Here is a 20,194-nt window from a genome sequence, read left to right as displayed (position 1 = left end):
CGAAAATTTAGGTTTGGTTTTTGGCATTAATTTAGGCCACAACTTTATTTAAATACAAATTTTAATCTGAGTGTTGGCTTAGGCTTTTGGTTAACCATTCCTTCTTCCCTAAGAAGGACTATCTCCATCTGTCCACTGTGGACAGGACTCAACTCATCTGTCCACTTGGGACAGGACTCAATCATCTGTCCACTTAGGACAGGACTCACATCATCTGCCCTCTTGGGGCAGGACTCACTTCATCTGTCCACTTGGGACAGGACTCAATCATCTGTCCACTTAGGACAGGACTCACATCATCTGCCCTCTTGGGACAGGACTCACCACTGTCTGCTTGGACAGTACCAGCTCCGACTTCCTAAAGGGAAGTCAAGTGAACACCCCTGGGAGAGGAGATAGCTGAGGCCAGGCATTCACTCCTCTCTGTTTCCAAGAATGTACCCCAAGGCTCGTACTCTTATAATTGGCCCCTCCATCCCCGCCTATGGCGGGGTTGTAAGGACAAGAGCGTAAGCCCCGGGATTCCTTTAACGGATTACTTCTATGTGGAGCAACAAAGGTGGGGGGTAGGCATCTGGATGCCACACCCCTCTTCCAACTGATTCAACAACCAAAAGCCTAACCGCCAATCAAGCGGTTTACAGGAACTTTTGCAGCTCCCGTTGGTTGTGGGGAAGAGGGAGGCGAAACATTTTGTGGAATGATGCCTCCCTGTCAGGCGTGGAGTATCCTCTCCTCCCCCGGGTAGCCTCAGGGTCAAGAAGAACAAACAGTTCATATTTTATGGCTTTTTATTCAGTCATCAGGTTGCATGCCAAAAGATTCATGTCTCCATGCATAGGAGACGTTGGCTACTCTGAGTCCCTCCTCTTCCATCTCCCACAACATTCTGAAAAATTCACATCCCTCCGCATTCTCTGTTCTTGAATGCGGAGGGACCTGTGACCCTTTGGACTAGGAGGGTCTCCCACACTCTCCAGGGAGGTCTCTGCGGTCTGCTCTCTAACTTCCCCCTCCTCCTCCTCCACTATCCCGTAACTAGGCATTTCCTCCTTCAGCTGTACATCATCCCTGTCTCCCTCTCCTCCTGAAACTGCTGGAGACAGGGAGGGCAAAACTTCCCACTCCTCCTCTTCTGAGAGGAGCCGATCAGACCGAGGGCTCATTTCCCATTCCTCTTGTTCAGTCCAGTCCCTGACATCCCCCTTCTTTATCTTTCCTTGTTGGCACCGTCAGTTCTCACCACTGCTGCTCTGTGCCGCATCCCATATATCCACTGTGACGTGTGTCTTAGTTACATCCTGGTTGGACTATTGTAATGTGCTCTACGTGGGACTGCCTTTGAAAAGTGTTTAGAAGTTTCAGCTGGTCCAAAGTGTTGCAGCCAGACTGCTGACTGAGGCTGGTCACAGGGAGCATGTTATTCACCTGTTAAAGCAACTTCAACAGCTCCTCTTCTGCTTCTGGGCTCAATTCAAAGTGCTTGTTCTGGTCTATAAAGCCCTGTCTCTTGAGCCCAGGCCACCTGAAAGATTGTATCTCTTTATACGAACCTTCCTGGGTGCTAACATGCTCCGGCAAGCACCTTCTCTCAGTCCCATCAACATCCAAGGCGCAAGTCCCAAGAGGGAGCCTTTTCTCTGGCTGCTCCCAGCTTGTGGAATTCCCTCCCAAGAGAGGCCAGCCTGGCTCCTTCTCTGTCATCCTTCTGCTGGCAAGCTAAGACCTTCCCGCTCAGGCCTTTGGAAACTTAAGGTGTGGGTGATTCCAACCGACTGGGCTGCTGTCAGGGCAAACTGGATGTTAATACTGGTTTTAAATGTGTTTTGATGCATTTTAACTTTGGTTTTTAATTTAATACAAACTACTGCTTTGCCTTTTATACCGGTAATGATGTCTCGGAATCTTGTAAGCTGCCTTGAATCCCAGTTTGGGAGAAAGGCAGGATAGGAATACATTAAAATAAAAAATAAATATCCTGTGTACCATGGGTGGGAAATCTCAGGCCTGGGGGCCAAAAGCAGCTAATCTATCTGGCCCTTGGGACTCTCCCTAGGCCACACCCTCTCCCCCCAAGCCATGCCCCCTCTCATTGGCCCTGGAGTGGTTTTTCCTGGCTGGGATGTGCCTTTAAACTGTGACAACGCTTCTCACTTAACCTGTTGGAGAGACACAGGCAAGTAGAAATCTCGGGCCTTTGTGTGGCTAGAAGTTGGCATTCTTGCACAAAGGGGTCACCTGACTTTCTTTGCTTTCAAAGGCGTTCCATACGCGGGATGAGGCACAAGCCCAGTATTCCCAGTGTTTGATTGAGAAGGATAAGTACCGGAAGCAGATCCGGGAGCTTGAGGAAAAGAATGATGAACTCCGAATCGAGGTGGTCCGGAAGGAAGCCTGCATCTTTAACCTGGAATGCAAACTTAGGCGTCTCTCTAAGGACAACTTCTTTGATCAGGTAGAGCCAGTGGAGGTTCTTCCTCTGTTTCCTTGCTCTGGGTCACATCACACATTGATATTTTTTTGGGGGGGAGGGGGGTGTTTACAGCCAATATTTGTTTAAGTACGCAGTGAGAATCCTAACGTGCAAATGCAGCATCCATGCACCTGCAACCATCAGGAATCCTTCCCGGGGTCCTAGGTCCAGAATATCCTCCAAGCAGGATGGCACTGACCAAAAATGGGCAGGACTAGGAGAGGGCTCTGGGAACATCTTGAATCGAACCTAGGACTTCATGATCCACATATTTGGAACTCTCCTTCCTTGGAGGTTTTGAATGGCAGCGGTTGGATGGCCATCTGCTAGGGATGATTTAGTTGAGATTCCTGCATTGCAGGGGGGTTGGACTAGATAGAAATATAGAAATAGAAATACTTTATTGTCACTGTACCACTTGTTTACAGTGAGATCAAATGAGCCCCCCACCCCACAATCTCTCAGTCCTTGTTACACTCTGTGTGCTGTCGTACGACCACCAACCCCGAACGTCAGCTGCAATGTTGCTGTCTTCCATTCAGCAGCCTCACGGCCCGTGAGTAGAAACTGTTGGTGTGGCTTATCATGCTTCTATATCTCCTGTCTGAGGGCAGGAGATTAAAAGGTGCTGGCCAAGGTGTGAGTCATCCCTGAGAATGTTCCTCGCTCTTCTAGTGGACTCAGGGGACAGCCCACGATATCCTGTGCTGTCTTCACCAGCCTCCGTAGGGACTCTCAGGGTCCCTTTTGACTCTACAATTCTATGATGCTATTATCCATGACATTTGACTCTACTCTCTGGGGCTGGTGGGAGCTGGAGTGGAATAACATCTGGAGGGCCACAGGCTCCTCACCCCTGCACTGGAGGAATTATTTTGAAGTGCAGTATTAGAATGCTAGAATCCTAGAGCCCAAAGGGACCTTGGAGGTCGATTATTCCACCTCCCTGCTCAGTACAAGATACTGCAGATGCAGGATGCAACCACCACATCCCAGATGGTGGCTAGCCTCTGCCTAAATCCCATTGGCTCCTGGGACAACCACTTCCACAGCTGTTACCATTGGGAAGTTTCTCCTAATGGTCTCCTACTGGCAACTTTAACCGTGTCTACACAGAATTGAGTCCTATCGAATTCAAAGAGGCTTCCTCCCAGGTATGTGAGGTTAGGACTGCAACTCTAATTAGGGAGCCACATTGAGCTCGCCGGTCACTTCCTTTTGTTTGCTTCCAGAGCTTACCAAGGAATCTGCCCCTCACTGTGATTTCTCGAGCTCCCAGCCCCAGGATCAACGGCCAGGAGGCAGACGATTCCTCGACCTCTGAGGAGTCGCCAGACGACAGCAAGTTCTTCCTGCCCAATCAGCCTCGAATCCGAAGGATGAACTTGAAGGGAATACAAGTATGTTCCAACACAAGGCAAAATTCTCAGAGGCCGAAGGTCATGATTTAAGACCTTTAAGATCATAGCTGCCAAGTCTCCCGTTTTCCCCGGGAAATCCGCGTTTTCCCAGCTGTTCCTAGCTGAAAAAACAGATTTTTTTGTTTCCCCCCCCCCCCGGTTTATTCTGGCGCAGCGTCCATTTTGGAACTGGGCGGAGCATGCTCAGAAGCGACTTTTGATGCTGCTCTGCCCAGTTCCAAAATGGCTGCAGTGCGACTTCTGGCACGGCGGCCATCTTGGAACTGGGCAAAGCAGCATCAAAAGTCATTTCTGAGTATGCTCCGCCCAGTTCCAAAATGGCGGCAGCGCTACTTCCGGTCTGCTATTTCCGGCCCGGTCCCTTATTTCTCTGACAGCAACTTGGCAGGTATGTAAGATGCCCTTGGTCAACTTACCGGTAGTACTCTGCAAAGGTTTCAGACAACAATTCCCAACAGCCCCAGCTGGCTGGTTGAAACTGGTGGTAGTAGTCCAAAACATCTGAAGGGCACCAGCTTGGGGAAGGCAATACTGGGGCATGTTCTGCAGAGAATCATCTTGAGGGTAGGGAAGCATGGATGCCATGATATTGATAATATCCTGCCTTTTGGATGGAGAATGCAGGAAGTGCAGATAGAGTGCCCAGGGCTTTTTTTCAGCTGGAACTCACCATAACTCAGTTCCAGCACTTTTCAGGTGGGCGCCATTGCCATTATAAAAGAACAAGGGAGGAATTCATAGTGAGTTTCAGCATCTCTTATACCAATGAGCATACATGGATCAAACCTACAAACAACTGTCAGTATGGTGCAGTTGGGCCAACTCTGTGGAGAGCCATATTTTAGGAGCAGGAAATCCATTCCTCTGTTGCATTCTGTGGAATGCAGTGTTTCTCTGGCTTCTTGATAGTTGAAACGGCAAAAAAAAGAAGAAAGAAAGAAAGAAAAGCTGGAAAATTGGGGTGATCCTTTAAGCTCCAGCGCAAATGGAAAAGCTGATAGACAGCAGAAGGCTGATGGGAAAGTTCCCATTGGGTGGAAAGAATAATAGGGAGAAGACAGCCAAGATCCAGAGGAAAATTAGCTACCTAATTCAGAGTTAAATTAAACCTTGTCTTTTTTACTCATTCAAGTGTACAGGGAAACGTGCTTGAAGTCCTTGATTCTGCTTGATTGACTGAATCTTCTGCCACTGTGGGAAACTGCAAAAAGTTTCACTAAGACAAATTTAGCCACAGTTGGGGGGGGGGAGACTGGGCTTTTTTTAGATTTAGGGTTCCATTTAAAACATTGCCAGGATTTACCATAATCTGCTAGCCTAGTCCAGTTTGGAGATCTCTACCCGCCCACCCCATGCCTTGATGATCTCATTAGCACACATCCTACCCAAGAGGTTTTCAAAGGGGCTATGGCTTGGATATCATGGTTTAAGGCACTCATTTACTTCATTGGTTTGCACTCCATTTTCTCTCGAGACAGACGAATGCCAACAACAACTGTATTAATAATAATTTATAATAATAATTTATTGTTTATACCCAGCCCATTCAGTTGGGTTTGCCCAGCCACTCTGGGCAGCTCCCAACAGAATATTAAAACATGATAAAGCATCAAACATTAAAAACTTCCCTAAACAGGGCTGCCTTCAGATGTCTTCTAAAAGTCAGATAGTTGTTTATTTCCTTGACATGTGGTGGGAGGGCGTTCCACAGGGCGGGCGCCACCACCGAGAAGGCCCTGTGCCTGGTTCCCTGTAACCTCGCTTCTCGCAGTGAGGGAACCGCCAGAAGGCCCTTGGAGGTGGACCTCAGTGTCCAGGCAGAACAATGGGGGTGGAGACGCTCCTTCATGTATCCTGGGATGAGGCCATTTAGGGCTTTAAAGGTCAGAACCAACACTTTGAACTGTGCTTGGAAACGTACTGGGAGCCAATGTAGGTCTTTCAGGACCGGTGTTATGTGGTCTCGGTGACCACTCCCAGTCACCAGTCTAGCTGCCAAATTCTGGATTAGTTGTAGTTTCCAGGTCACCTTCAAAGGCAACCCCATGTAGAGTACATTGCAGTAGTATTAATACATTTGTGCATTGCCTTTCCAAACATTTGTTCCAAACCACTTAACATGAAAATGTAAAGTCCATCTCCGGACCATTGTCCATTGTTTCTTGGCAACAGTGATCACAGCTTTAATGCCTTAGAACTTTGGCGGTCCTGTTTACTTATTGTGGTTTAAATCCATTCATGGGCTGTTAGGAACTGGTGGGTCTGCATGTGGCTGCCCCAAGTGGTGAACCACAAAACAGCAGGCAGGAGCCTTCTGGACTGATCCTGACCACACAGGCTTGCCATTGGATCCTTCTGGGCAGGAAGGTATAAAAGAGGGAGTCCTGTTCCAGTTGAGCCTTGCGTGAGCAAAGAGATCATCCTGAGCATTGCATGTTCCTGAAATTAAGAACCTAAGGAGAGCCCTAAATTAAGGATCTAAGGAGAGCCCTAGTGACTCAGGCCAATGGCCCATCGAGTGCAGCATCCTGTTCTCACAGAGGCCAACCAGGGAGCAGAACATGAGCACAAGAGCAACTCTCCCCTCCTGGTATTCGGCCGCATCACTGCCTCCGACCGTGGAGGCAGATCATAGCCATCTTGGCTCCAATTCATCAATAGGCTTCCTCTCCATGAATTTGTCCAATCCTCTTTTAAAGACATCCATTATTGGTTGTCCTTTGGCTCTGCCTTGATCATTGCTTCTGGCTACTGACCCGTCTCATGGCTCACAGCTTCTGACTCATTTCTGACTGCTGCCCATAGCCCATGGGTCAGTCCTTCATGAATTTGTTAGATCCATTTGCAAGCCAATGACCTCCACCCGTGGTCGTGTTCTCCATGAGATAACTGTGTGTGAGCTTCCTTTTGACAGCTATTCTCTCTCCCCTTTCCCACCATGCTCATAATTTTTATAAGCCCTCCGTTTGTGGAACTGACGGAATATTGTTCTCTAACATTCACGTGAACTCAATCTTAGTCAGTTTCACAAAGCACAGGAGCTGCAGTGCGGTTGATCCTTATGCTTCTCTGCCCCCCCCCAAAAAAAAATTATAGAATTTCCCCTTGGCATTGATAAAGCCTGAAAGGTGTTTCTTTTCATGAGCAATCCTAGCTTGTGTCCTGAGTTCAGTTTAATTTCTGTCCTTTTCCAGCTGCCAAGAGCGAAATCCCCCGTCGGTATGAGCAGAGCACCAGATTATCAAGGTCAGAGAAAGAACTTCCCTGCCTCGTCCGTCTTCCCTGTTAATGCTCAAGCTGTTTCCCTTGTTCTAACTAACGTTTCCAGCCAAGCAAGCACGAAACTTGCTCCCAAAAGATAAGAGCTGCAATGTGTGTATATATATATATTTGTGTGTGTATATATATATATCCCTCCCTGATAGCAAACACTTTTTGAGAATCGTTTAAAACAGACCGGCATTTGACTCAGGTCTGCTTTCTGTCACTCTGGAGCTGAAACATTCCTACACAGAAGCAAGACAGGTGTCGAGCCCAGGGGAGAACCCCAATGAGACCCCCGTCCTTAAACAAACACTTGGATAAGAGGAATTAGTGTAGCTTTTTAGACAGATGGATGTCCACCTGTATATCCAGTATTTGGGTGTGATTAAGCAAACATTCTATGGGATGCAGTTGGCACTGTGATCTAAACCACAGAGCCTAGGGCTTGCCGAACAGAAGGTCAGCGGTTTGAATCCCCGCGACGGGGTGAGCTCCCGTTGCTCGGTCCCAGCTCCTGCCAACCTAGCAGTTCAAAAGCACATCAAAGTGCAAGTAGATAAATAGGTACCGCTACAGCGGGAAGGTAAACAGTGTTTCCGTGTGCTGCTCTGGTTCGTCAGAAGCGGCTTAGTCATGCTGGCCACATGACCTGGAAGCTGTACGCCGGCTCCCTTGGCCAGTAAAGCGAGATGAGTGCTGCAACCCCAGAGTCGTCCGCGACTGGACCTAATGGTCAGGGGGCCCTTTACCTTTAAGCAAACATTTGTCCTGAAAAAAGAAGTTGTTGAATTCATGTTGATTGTTTGGGGGTGGGAGAAGGAGCACTTTAAGAAATGGATTTGCGAGAGTGAAACATCTGCGCCCAAAGAGGTGCATATGTTTCTGCTTAGGGCAGCCTTCCAAACCTGGGACCCTCCAAATGTTGCTGTCCTACATTCCCCATCTTCCCTGGCCATTGGGCACGCTTGCCGGGGCTGATGGGAGTTGGAGTCCAGTGACCAATGGTGGGCACTAGGCTGCGGAAGACTGGCTTTGATCCATTCCTCCAGCCCTGAAGTTTTAGAACGGAGAGGAAGGTGGTGGGGAAAGTTCAGGAAGTGAGGGAGATTTTTTGCACCACGGAACAGAGAAAAATAATAACGGCAGCACCGCGAGGGGTTGGGGCTGCTGCCGTGAACCAAACGAGAGCAATAATCGCATGTGATAGAAATCTTGTTTGCACAGAATTATTTCCACCGAAGCGGGCCTTAATGCCAATATCTCGCGTCTCTCTCATCCTCCCTGACTTCCTCCGCTTTTGTCATTTGTGAGCCCAGCAGTTCGAGGACACGACGAAGACAAGGGTGAGGCCAGCAGCAGCAGCCACGCAGACACCAATTCCTCTAATCCCATTTCCATCAGCAACTCGGTGGGCAGCTGCGAAGTTGGCAAAATCGTAAGGAGCTTGTGGGGGCAGCGCTTCCGTGACCTTCCCCCTATAATGTGGTGGCTTTCTGCTCCGGCGACGATTCCAACCCCTACGAAAAAGGGAGGCCTCGCCAGCCAGCAACCTTAATCCTCCTAACATATTTCCTATATTAGAACTTTATTAACCTTTCCTCTTAAAATGCATCCCGCCGCTGGGTTATGTTTATTTAAAGCTATTTCACCGGGCTCTCGCTGTCTCGTAGCTTAGTTTTAAAACTTAGCAGCGGGGGGAGAGAAGCGGGGATCCTTACCTCGCTGCGTTGCAATTGCTTTTTTTACTTTATTCTTAGTGAAACATTTCAGATTCCTCGCAGTTCCTCACGCCCTTCATGTTTGCAAGGCAAAGCTGGGTCAGGAATGTGTGCAGGTGTCTTCCTATTGTCTCTCAGGGCAGACATCCCATTAGGCACAATGCGATCAGCGGCACAGCAGGTTGGCAGTTAGTGGCGGAGGGAATTGGTCAGAGAGAACAAAGGCGCCTTGCTGGTGGTTTGTAGGAAATGCTGTCCCCGGTAAATGAAAAAGGATGCCTTCCCTCTAGAGCTGGAATAGCAAAACATGAATTATACTGCCTGGGTTCGGATGCCCAGCCTGGTCCTCTCCCAGCTTCAGCTCCTGCCATCTCCAACCACTGGCTGTGCTGGAGTACATCTGGTGGAGGATAGTACAGTGGTACCTTGGTTTAAGAACAGCTTAGTTTATGAACAACTTGGATTAAGAACGCTGCAAACCCAGAAGTAGGTGTTTTGGTTTGTGAACTTTGCCTTGGAAGCAGAACGCTTCCTGTCGAGTGTGTTCCATTTGTCAATTGAGTCCCCCGCTGCTATGGGAAAGCACGCCTTGGTTTAAGAATGCTTTGGTTTAAGAACAGACTTCCGAAACGGATTAAGTTCGTAAATCAAGGTACCACTGTACTGGGTTCAAGAGCTGGGCTTGAGTCTTCTGCAGCTCAAGACTCCAATTCTTTAAGGACCACTTCTTCTCCTATGAACCAACCCAGATCCTGTGACGGTCACCACAGGCCCTTTTTCATGTGCCTTCTCCACGAGGGATCTGGAAGCATAGCAACATGAAAACAGAACTTTTTTTGTTGTGGCTCCCTGCTTGTGGAATGCTCTCCCCAGGAAGCTTGTCTGGTGCCATCATTATATACTGTTAGGTGCCTAGCAAAAATGTTCATTTTTAACCAGGCTGGTTTTAATGGAGACACGTTTGTTGTGTGCTTAAAATATTGCAAGTCACTTTGAGTTGCCGTGGCAAAACATAATAATAATAATAATAATAATAATAATAATAATAATACCGTGTTTCTCATATTTTAAGTCATCCCTACAAAATAAGCCATGGCAGGATTTTCCTGACTTGAAGAAATATAAGACATACCCCAAAAATAAGCCGTAGTGGTGGGAGCAGGTCTGGATGGCGCCATGGAAGAGGAAGATGCCTGTCAGTGCCCGCAACCGGCTGCTGCTGCCCCTCCAAAATGTCCAGCAGCATGCACCGCGCCAAGCACTGAACCGGCGGCGGGACTGGCAAGAGCCGCAGTGCGTGCTGCTCCAAGCCCCGACCCGGCGGCAGGACACAGCAAGAGCCGCAGCGCGCGCTGCTCCGAGCCCCGACCCGGCGGCGAGACCCGGCAAGAGCCTCAGCGCGCGCTGCGTGGAGCCCCGACCCGGCAGGACCCAGCAGCGTGCCCTGCTGAAGCGCCGACAACGCGCGCAGCAGCAGCCAGTTCCGGGCGCCGAGCCGCGACAGGAAGAAGAGGGACGCAGCGGGACACAGCAACAACGACAAAAAACACCCGGCCGAGCCTTCATTGGCCGCCGCGGCTGCCACTCGCTGGTCCCTCCTCTTCCTGTCGCGCGCGCGCTGCAGGTCCCGCCGGTCCCGCCGCTGGGTTGGCACTTGGCGCTGCTCCAAGCCCCAACCCGGTGGCGGGACGCAGCAAGAGCCTCAGTGCGCGCCGCGTGAAGCCCCGACCCGGCAGGACCCAGCAGCGTGCCCTGCTGAAGCGCCGACAACGCGCCCAGCAGCGCAGCAGCAGCCAGTTCCGGGCGCCGGACAGGGGAGGTACCATACTGTAATTTTTTTTAAAAAAAAATAAGACACCCCCGAAAATAAGCCATAGGCTTATTTTCTTGAGAAAAAAAGATTATAAGACATGACTTATAATATGAGAAACACGGTAATAATAATAGTAATAGTAATAGTAATAATAATAATAATATACCTGAAGGAGTGTCTCCACCTCCATCGTTCTGCCCAGACACTGAAGTCCAGCTCCGAGGGTCTTCTGGCAGTTCCCTCACTGCGAGAAGTGAAGTTACAGGGAACCAGGCAGAGGGCCTTCTTGGTAGTGGCACCCGCCCTGTGGAACGCCCTCCCATCAGATGTCAAAGAAATAAAAAACTATCTGACTTTTAGAAGACATCTGAAGGCAGCCCTGTTTAAGGAAGTTTTTAACGTCTGATCTTTTATTGTGTTTTTAATATCGAAGCCGCCCAGAGTGGCTGGGGAGGCCCGGTCAGATGGGCAGGGTATAAGTTGTTGTTATTGTTGTGGTTGTGGTTGTGGTTGTTGTTGTTCTGAATGATGATGCTAGTAAAGAAAATCCATGAGAGGTCAATGGGAAATGGCACAGTGTTGATCTCTATGCTTTGGCGGTTTGGGAATATTCAGTATAATTATTATTATTATTATTATTATTATTATTTTATTTATACCCCGCCCTGCCCAGTCAAGACTGGGCTCAGGGCGGCTAACAACAAATAATATCAACACAAATATAAAAGAAACAATTCAGTTAAAACACAGATTAATACAATGTTAAAATTCAATTTTAAAATTAAAAATCTACGAATAAGATAAAACCATTATGAAATAAAACGTTAGGGGAGGGTAACCGTGGGGGTCAGACTGCGTCAGTACGAAGGCCAAATGGAACAGCTCTGTCTTGCAGGCCCTACGAAAAGATGACAAATCCCACAGGGCCCTAGTCTCCTGGGACAGCGTTCCACCAGGTTGGGGCCAGTACTGAGAAGGCCCTGGTCCTGGTCGAGGCCAGCCTAGCCACCTTGTGACTCGGGATCTCCAATATGTTATTATTTGTAGACCTTAATGTCCTCTGTGGGTATGCCAAATATATATAGAAAACTCAACACCTCAGAACTGAACTGAGCATTCTTACAGCTAGGTTGCAATCACATTTGCCTGCCAGTAAATGCCCTCGAACTCACTGAGGCTGGTCTCTGAGCAGGTGTTCATAGGCTTGCCCTGTTGATGTTTTGCTTTTGCCTTTTGGGACGCAGCAAACCCTACGGAACCGCAACCCCAGTGTCATGTCCACAACCCCAGAGCCCCCAGGAAACGACTCCATCCTCCGGCGTTCCAAAGAAGATGCCCCGCACAGGTAAGTGCTGCTGTGCCTGTTAGGCTGGGCTTTCCAACCCAGTGCCCAGGGGCACCATCCGACATGCCTGCCGAGGTGCTCCCCAGCAACCTCTCAATCTTTTGCTTTGCAATTGAGGGTTAATTTGTTCAAATTCTCTTTTAAAGCTTGGTGTCCGTCACTGCCTCCTGTGGAAGTGGGTTCCATAGATTAACGGTGTGCTTCATGAAGGAGCGATTTCTGTCCTGAACCTCCCAAGATTTAAGCTTCTTCGGACGCCCATGAGTTCTAGCATTATGAGGGAAAGAAAGAAAAAACTTTCCTCTATCCACTTAATCATTTTATGAGCTTCTATCACGTCACCCCTCGCTCACCTTTTGTCCCGAACGCCAAAAGCTTTTTGCTCCATCACCTTGAACGTGTTGGTTATCGGAGGGAGGTGAATAGCAGTTGCTAGTTTGTGGCCACAAGCACTCAACTCTTCACACACACACACACGGTTGCTTTTTCTCTCACAGCAGAAAAGTTAGCATTTTTGTTTCCCTGGGGAGGAAAACACCCACTTGGGGTGAAATTTTAAGTAGGAAAGCAGCCCCTGTGGAAAGTGTTTGCAATCCCTGCTGGCTCCTCTTCCACTTTCAGTTCCAGCCCCCAGAGGCATCCTTTTCTTTTAAATCGTTGGGGGAATGATATGCATAACTGCACATCATGTCCAGTGTGGTCCTCAGTGAGCTGGGAGCAGGTGCCGGTCAGCGGAGGACGTCCTTCTCCTACTTCTCTGAGACCACGGCTGTCTTTTTATACTGCTTCTAGGTGCTGAGTTAGTGAAAGACGCACACGTACACACCCTGGGGGGGGGAGCTTGTATGGAATTGTCAGAACGCTTTAGATTGCATCTGACAAGGTGATCGGGGCAACTCTGTTTTGCCTCTGCTTCTGATGTCCCTGAAAATTCTTTCCTGAGATGGGAGCGTTGCCACCGGTGAACTGGTGACATTTTGCCTGCGTCGTGGAATAAAGGAACCCACAGACACGCAGAGAGTGCCTGGATATGAGGGTAGACCTTCTCTGTGTGTGCAGCAGTTTCCCACAATGTTTCAAAGGGAAGAACTGAACGGGCAAGAGCCAGCCGAACTAGTTCAAGGTTTCTGGGGGAAACCAGGGTCCTCCTCCCATAGGAAACCGCCTGACTTGCCCCCACCCCGTGCCAGTGATTCATTCCTCCTCCGCAGATGTCCTCCTCCTCCTCCTCCTCCTCCTCCTCCTCCTCCTCCTCCTCCTCCTCCTCCTCCTCCTCCAGATGTTAACCTGGGCTAGCTGAAAGATCACATCTCCCTGTACAGATTTGCCTGGGTTCTAAGATCCCACCTCTCAGTTCCAGCAATATCAAAGGCATGGTTGGTGGGGACATGACAGTCATACAGACAAACAGACAGACAGACAGACATTGGGGGGGGGGGTTGTGCCCATATTGTTGACTTTCCTCTGTCCGGGCAAACGGTACTTTAATTGCTAGTTTTAAATGTGTCTGAATGTATTTCAATTACTGCTTTTAACTCGTTTATTTTTATGACTTTATATTGTCTAATGATGTTTTTAAATGTTGGGAGCTGCAATGAATCCAAACTTGGGAGAAGGGCAGGATACAAATATAATAATAATAATAATAATAATAATAATAATAATAATAATAATACTGACAGTGTTCTTGAAACTACGAACATTAGTTTGACCAAGCTGTGGGAGGCAGTGGAAGACAGGAGTGCCTGGCGTGCTATGGTCCATGGGGTTGGACACGAAGAGTCGGACACGACTAAACGACTAAACAACAACAACAAATACTAATGATAATACTGATGGTGATAACGATATCCTCTTAGACCTTGGCATCTACTGGCCCTTTCATCAGCCACTTCAGGCAGTTAGCAAAGCTAGACTCCTTTCCGCTGCACACTTTCTTCTGCTAGCTGAGTCCTTAAATGTGTAGAAAGTCGTCAAAGGGAGAGCGGAATAATCTTTCTTCCTCACTTCCAGCCTCACCGAAGATGACAATGACAGTTTTGGCTGCGACGCTTTGGAGTTGGAAGGTAAGGACTTGCAGAAGGCTCTTGCCTCAAAAATCAGAGGTCCCAGTTCTAGCAGCTGGTGGGGGGCAGTTTGTGACCAAATGGTCAGGAGTGGTGGGAGCTCCAATGGCTTCCAGAGCGTTCCAAGTTAGCTCCCCACACAACATTTTCTTCCATCTCTACAAACTAAGAGTATAACTAAGAGTATAACAAACTAAGAGCGATCACTTAACAGTGAATCCATAAGTGACTGTGGAGGCCAATTCTGGATCCACACGTCCTTCCACAGTGGGGACATATGTTTCCAGGTGGGAGTTGATCACGGTGAGGGTTTGCCAAGCGTGCCTTCCTCTTAGCACGTTTCTCCCTTTCGTCCTGAGTTCGAGCGTCTTCAAAGCCCATGACGCCTTTGGTAAAGGCTGTTCTCCAATTGGAGCGCTCGCAGGCCAGTGTTTCCCAGTCGTGGGTTCTCACTCGCTGGATCATCACCTTGCATGTCCCTATGACCCTTGTGAGCGAAACTGTCGGGAGTCTTGTACTCCCAGCCGGGTCACCCAAGGCGGTAAGGTCAAAGGGGAGGAGCTAGACAAAGAATGACCCAAGAAGTCCTCAACAGCAGAACAGGCAGAAGATATCAAGCAGTATGTTACAACAGGTGTGAAGGCAGATGAAGGCTGCAGCAGATAAGAATCTACCAGTCACCGTGACTACTCGTGCCATCGGAATAGAGCCTTACTGCAAAGACTGTGTTTTGGTCAGCATGCACTGATCTACACAAATAAAACCAATGCATGCACAGGCATAGAGCTTTCTGCTCCTACAGTGGCCAACCAGGTCCCAGTGGGAAACCCTCTGCTCCACCTAGAGCTGAGATCCATTTTAACCCAGCTGAAAGTGGGACGTTCTGCCCCCAAAGTAGCTCTGCCAGGGAGCAACAAGCTCTGTATACATAAAGGTAACGGTAAAGGGACCCCCTGACCATTAGGTCCGGTTGTGACCGACTCTTGGGTTGCGGCGCTCATCTCGCGTTATTGGCCGAGGGAGCTGGCATACAGCTTCCAGGTCATGTGGCCAGCATGACAAAGCCACTTCTGAGAAACCAGAGCATCACACGGAAACGCCGTTTACCTTCCCGCTGTAGTGGTACCTATTTATCTACTTGCACTTTGACATGCTTTCAAACTGCTAGGTTGGCAGGAGCTGGGACCGAGCAATGGGAGCTCACCCTGTCGCAGGGATTCGAACCGCTGACCTTCTGATCAGCAAGCCGTAGGCTCAGTGGTTTAACCCACAGCGCCACCCGCATCCCTCTCCTATACTTATATGAGGGCAAAAGGGCAGGGCAGGGCAAGGCCAAGAGGACCTTGGAAAGATGCTTGTGTTGGCATCCATGGTTTTATTTTGCTTTGGTGCTTGCTACTGGAACATGATTTTTTTCCCCTTCCTTTTCTTTTTCCTGCACCCCCTTTTCCAGACTACTTCCAGGACAGGCAATCTCATGGACCTTCCTCGCTGCCTTCCTCTTCATCTTCCCACCACTCTGAGGGGCTGGATCTTGAGCAAGTCAACTCCATCTTCAGGAAATTCTCTCTGGAGAGGTACTTTGGAGAATGCGGGGTTTCGGCACCAGTTCATGCAATCAGCAAAGCGAAAGGTTTCTTCTTGTCTCGCTTCTTTCCCCTGGGGGAAAACTGCTCTTTAGTGCTCAATCGGAGCAGGTAGCAATTTGGGGGGTTTCCAGATTGATGTTTGCTCTGATTTAGAGCTTAAGAGTGGGTTTTCCCTGGGAAAGTGAGGAAAGGGGGGAACTGCTTGGTCCCGTATCTAGCAAGTGTGGGTAAGAGGAAAACTATACTGGGTTAAAGCTGACCGAAAGTCCAGCGGTAGCATTATAATCAATTTACGATGGGGTGGAAAGTATATAGGCTAGGAAGGACTTGCTCACAAATTTATTGACAGCTGCACGAGTTATTATAGCTAGAAAGTGGAAGGGGCAAGCAGAATGTAAAATGGAAGAATGGTATAAAGAGGTGTGGGATGTAGCTATTAATGATAATTTAACATGTGTCATTAAGGTAAGACAGGGAATATGCAGGAGAAATGATTTTGAGGAGATATGGAGGGTGTTTGTAGAATTTGTACTGTTAAAAGCGAAAAGGGGGTCAAACCATCGCAAGAGGTGTTGAAATTGTGAGAGGCTGGGTAGTTACAATGGAATGGTCTCGGTGGTGGGGTGCACATTTTTATTCTTATTTATTTGTTATTGTTACTTTGTCAAATAAATAATGATAGATAGATAGATAGATAGATAGATGATAGATAGATGATAGATAGATAGATAGATAGATAGATGTGATAGATGATAGATTGATAGATAGATAGACAGATAGATAGATAGATAGATAGATAGATAGATAGATAGATAGATAGATAAATGCCTGTTGTCTTTGTCCATGGAGTCCAGAGGACTAGATGGTTGCACAGTGTTCTCGAAGATACGAACATGAGTTTGACCAAACTGCGGGAGGCAGTGGAAGACAGGAGTGCCTGGCGTGCTCTGGTCCAGGGGGTCACGAAGAGCCAGACACGACTAAACAACAAGATAGATAGATAGATAGATAGATAGATAGATAGATAGATAGATAGATAGATAGATAGATAGATAGATAGATTGTTGTTTAGTCGTTTAGTCGTGTCCGACTCTTCGTGACCCCATGGACCATAGCACGCCAGGCACTCCTGTCTTGCACTGCCTCCCGCAGTTTGGTCAAACTCATGTTCGTAGCTTCGAGAACACTGTCCAACCATCTTGTCCTCTGTCGTCCCCTTCTCCTAGTGCCCTCAATCTTTCCCAACATCAGGGTCTTTTCCAAGGATTCTTCTCTTCTCATGAGGTGGCCAAAGTATTGGAGCCTCAGCTTCACGATCTGTCCTTCCAGAGAGCACTCAGGGCTGATTTCCTTAAGAATAGTTAGGTTTGATCTTCTTGCAGTCCATGGGACTCTCAAGAGTCTCCTCCAGCACCATAATTCAAAAGCATCAATTCTTCGGCGATCAGCCTTCTTTATGGTCCAGCTCTCACTTCCATACATCACTACTGGGAAAACCATAGCTTTAACTATACGGACCTTTGTCGGCAAGGTGATGTCTCTGCTTTTTAAGATGCTGTCTAGGTTTGTCATTGCTTTTCTCCCAAGAAGCAGGCATCTTTTAATTTCGTGACTGCTGTCACCATCTGCAGTGATCAAGGAGCCCAAGAAAGTAAAATCTCTCACTGCCTCCATTTCTTCCCCTTCTATTTGCCAGGAGGTGATAGGACCAGTGGCCATGATCTTGGTTTTTTTGATGTTGAGCTTCAGACCATATTTTGCGCTCTCCTCTTTCACCCTCATTAAAAGGTTCTTTAATTCCTCCTCACTTTCTGCCATCAAGGTTGTGTCATCTGCATATCTGAGGTTGTTGATATTTCTTCCGGCAATCTTAATTCCGGCTTGGGATTCATCTAGTCCAGCCTTTCGCATGATGAATTCTGCATATAAGTTAAATAAGCAGGGAGACAATATACAACCTTGTCGTACTCCTTTCCCAATTTTGAACCAATCAGTTGTTCCATATCCAGTTCTAACTGTAGCTTCTTGTCCCACATAGAGATTTCTCAGGAGACAGATGAGGTGATCAGGCACTCCCATTTCTTTAAGAACTTGCCAAAGTTTGCTATGGTCGACACAGTCAAAGGCTTTTGCATAGTCAATGAAGCAGAAGTAGACGGTTTTCTGGAACTCTCTAGCTTTCTCCATAATCCAGCACATGTTTGCTATTTGGTCTCTGGTTCCTCTGCCCTTTCGAAATCCAGCTTGCACTTCTGGGAGTTCTCGGTCCACATACTGCCTAAGCCTGCCTTGTAGAATTTTAAGCATAACCTTGCTAGCGTGTGAAATGAGCGCAATTGTGCGGTAGTTGGAGCATTCTTTGGCACTGCCCTTCTTTGGAATTGGGATGTAGACTGATCTTCTCCAATCCTCTGGCCATTGCTGAGTTTTCCAAACTTGCTGGCATATTGGGTGTAGCACCTTAACAGCATCATCTTTTAAAATTTTAAATAGTTCAGCTGGAATATCATCACTTCCACTGGCCTTGTTATTAGCAGTGCTTTCTAAGGCCCATTTGACTTCACTCTCCAAGATGTCTGGCTCAAGGTCAGCAACCACACTACCTGGGGTGTACGAGACCTCCATATCTTTCTGGTATAATTCCTCTGTGTATTCTTGCCACCTCTTCTTGATGTCTTCTGCTTCTGTTAGGTCCTTACCACTTTTGTCCTTGATTATGGTAATCTTTGTACGAAATGTTCCTTTCATATCTCCAATTTTCTTGAACAGATCTCTGGTTTTCCCCATTCTATTGTTTTCCTCTATTTCTTTGCATTGCTCATTTAAGAAGACCCTCTTGTCTCTCCTTGCTGTTTTTTGGAAATCTGCATTCAGTTTCCTGTATCTTTCCCTATCTCCCTTGCATTTTGCTTGCCTCCTCTCCTCCGCTATTTGTAAGGCCTCGTTGGACAGCCATTTTGCTTTCTTGCATTTCCTTTTCCTTGGGATGGTTTTCGTTGCTGCCTCCTGTATAATGTTACAAGCCTCCATCCATAGTTCTTCAGGCACTCTGTCCACCAAATCTAAATCCTTAAACCTGTTCCTCACTTCCACTGTGTATTCATAAGGGATTTGATTCAGATAGTATCTTACTGGCCCAGTGGTTTTTCCTACTTTCTTCAGTTTAAGCTGGAATTTTGCTATAAGAAGCTGATGATCTGAGTTACAGTCAGCTCCAGGTCTTGTTTTTGCTGACTGTATAGAGCTTCTCCATCTTTGGCTGCAGAGAATATAATCAATCTGATTTCGATGCTGCCCATTTGGTGATATCCATGTGTAGAGTCGTCTCTTGTGTTGTTGGAAGAGAGTGTTTGTGATGACCAGCTTGTTCTCTTGACAGAACTCTATTAGCCTTTGCCCTGCTTCATTTTGAACTCCAAGGCCAAACTTGCCAGTTGTTCCTTTTATCTCTTGATTCCCTACTTTAGCATTCCAATCCCCTGTAATGAGAAGAACATCCTTCTTTGGTGTCATTTCTAGAAGGTGTTGTAGGTCTTCATAGAATTGGTCAATTTCACTTTCTTCAGCACCGGTAGTTGGTGCATAAACTTGGATTACTGTGATGTTAAAAGGTCTGCCTTGGATTCGTATCGAGATCATTCTGTCATTTTTGAGATTGCATCCCATTACAGCTTTTGCCACTCTTTTGTTGACTATGAGGGCCACTCCATTTCTACTACAGGATTCTTGCCCACAGTAGTAGATATGATAATCACCCGAACTGAATTCGCCCATTCCCTTCCATTTTAGTTCACTGATGCCCAGGATGTCGATATTTATTCTTGTCATCTCATTTTTGACCACATCCAGCTTACCTCCATTCATGGTTCTTACATTCCAGGTTCCTATGCAATATTTTTCTTTACAGCATCGGACTTTCCTTTCGCTTCCAGGCATATCCGCAACTGAGCGTCCTTTCGGCTTTGGCCCAGCCGCTTCATCAGCTCTGAATCTACTTGTACTTGTCCTCTGCTCTTCCTCAGTAGCATGTTGGACGCCTTCCGACCTGAGGGGCTTATCTTCCAGCGTCATAACTTTTATATGCCTGTTGTCTTTGTCCATGGAGTTTTCTTGGCAGGGATACTGGAGTGGCTTGCCAGTTCCTTCTCCAGGTGGATCACGTTTAGTCAAAACTCTCCACTATGACCTGTCCATCTTGGGTGGCCCTGCATGGCATAGCTCATAGCTTCTCTGAGTTATTCAAGCCCCTTCGCCACGACAAGGCATTGATCCATGAAGATAGATAGATAGATAGATAGATAGATAGATAGATAGATAGATAGATAGATAGATGATAGATAGATAGATAGATAGATAGATAGATAGATAGATAGATAGATAGATAACACAAACCATAAAAAGAGGAAAACCAATCAGGACGAGCAGGAGTGTGGATGAGCCCTGAGTGACAAAACCTCCTCCGTGGATAAAGCCAGCTGTACAGCCTAACTTGCAGGGTTCAGCCT

General features: G+C 47.5%; 1 protein-coding gene across 3 annotated transcripts in view; it reads left to right on the top strand.

Moving 5' to 3' along the window:
• CARD11 (caspase recruitment domain family member 11) overlaps positions 1-20,194 on the top strand; it is a 107,911-nt gene that overhangs the window by 61,657 nt on the left and 26,060 nt on the right. For all 3 annotated transcript variants that reach the window (XM_088656975.1, XM_088656974.1, XM_060282543.2), the window contains exons 8-14: positions 2,261-2,455; positions 3,706-3,873; positions 7,089-7,140; positions 8,475-8,593; positions 11,934-12,034; positions 14,048-14,100; positions 15,554-15,677. In XM_088656975.1, coding sequence (XP_088513101.1) covers positions 2,261-2,455; positions 3,706-3,873; positions 7,089-7,140; positions 8,475-8,593; positions 11,934-12,034; positions 14,048-14,100; positions 15,554-15,677 — 812 coding nt within the window. The remainder of the gene's footprint in view (positions 1-2,260; positions 2,456-3,705; positions 3,874-7,088; positions 7,141-8,474; positions 8,594-11,933; positions 12,035-14,047; positions 14,101-15,553; positions 15,678-20,194) is intronic.

The sequence above is a fragment of the Zootoca vivipara genome, chromosome 13, assembly GCF_965207765.1.
Source record: "Zootoca vivipara chromosome 13, rZooViv2.hap1.1, whole genome shotgun sequence".
NCBI classification, from domain to species: domain Eukaryota; kingdom Metazoa; phylum Chordata; class Lepidosauria; order Squamata; family Lacertidae; genus Zootoca; species Zootoca vivipara.
This window is presented reverse-complemented; position numbering and strand designations above follow the sequence as displayed.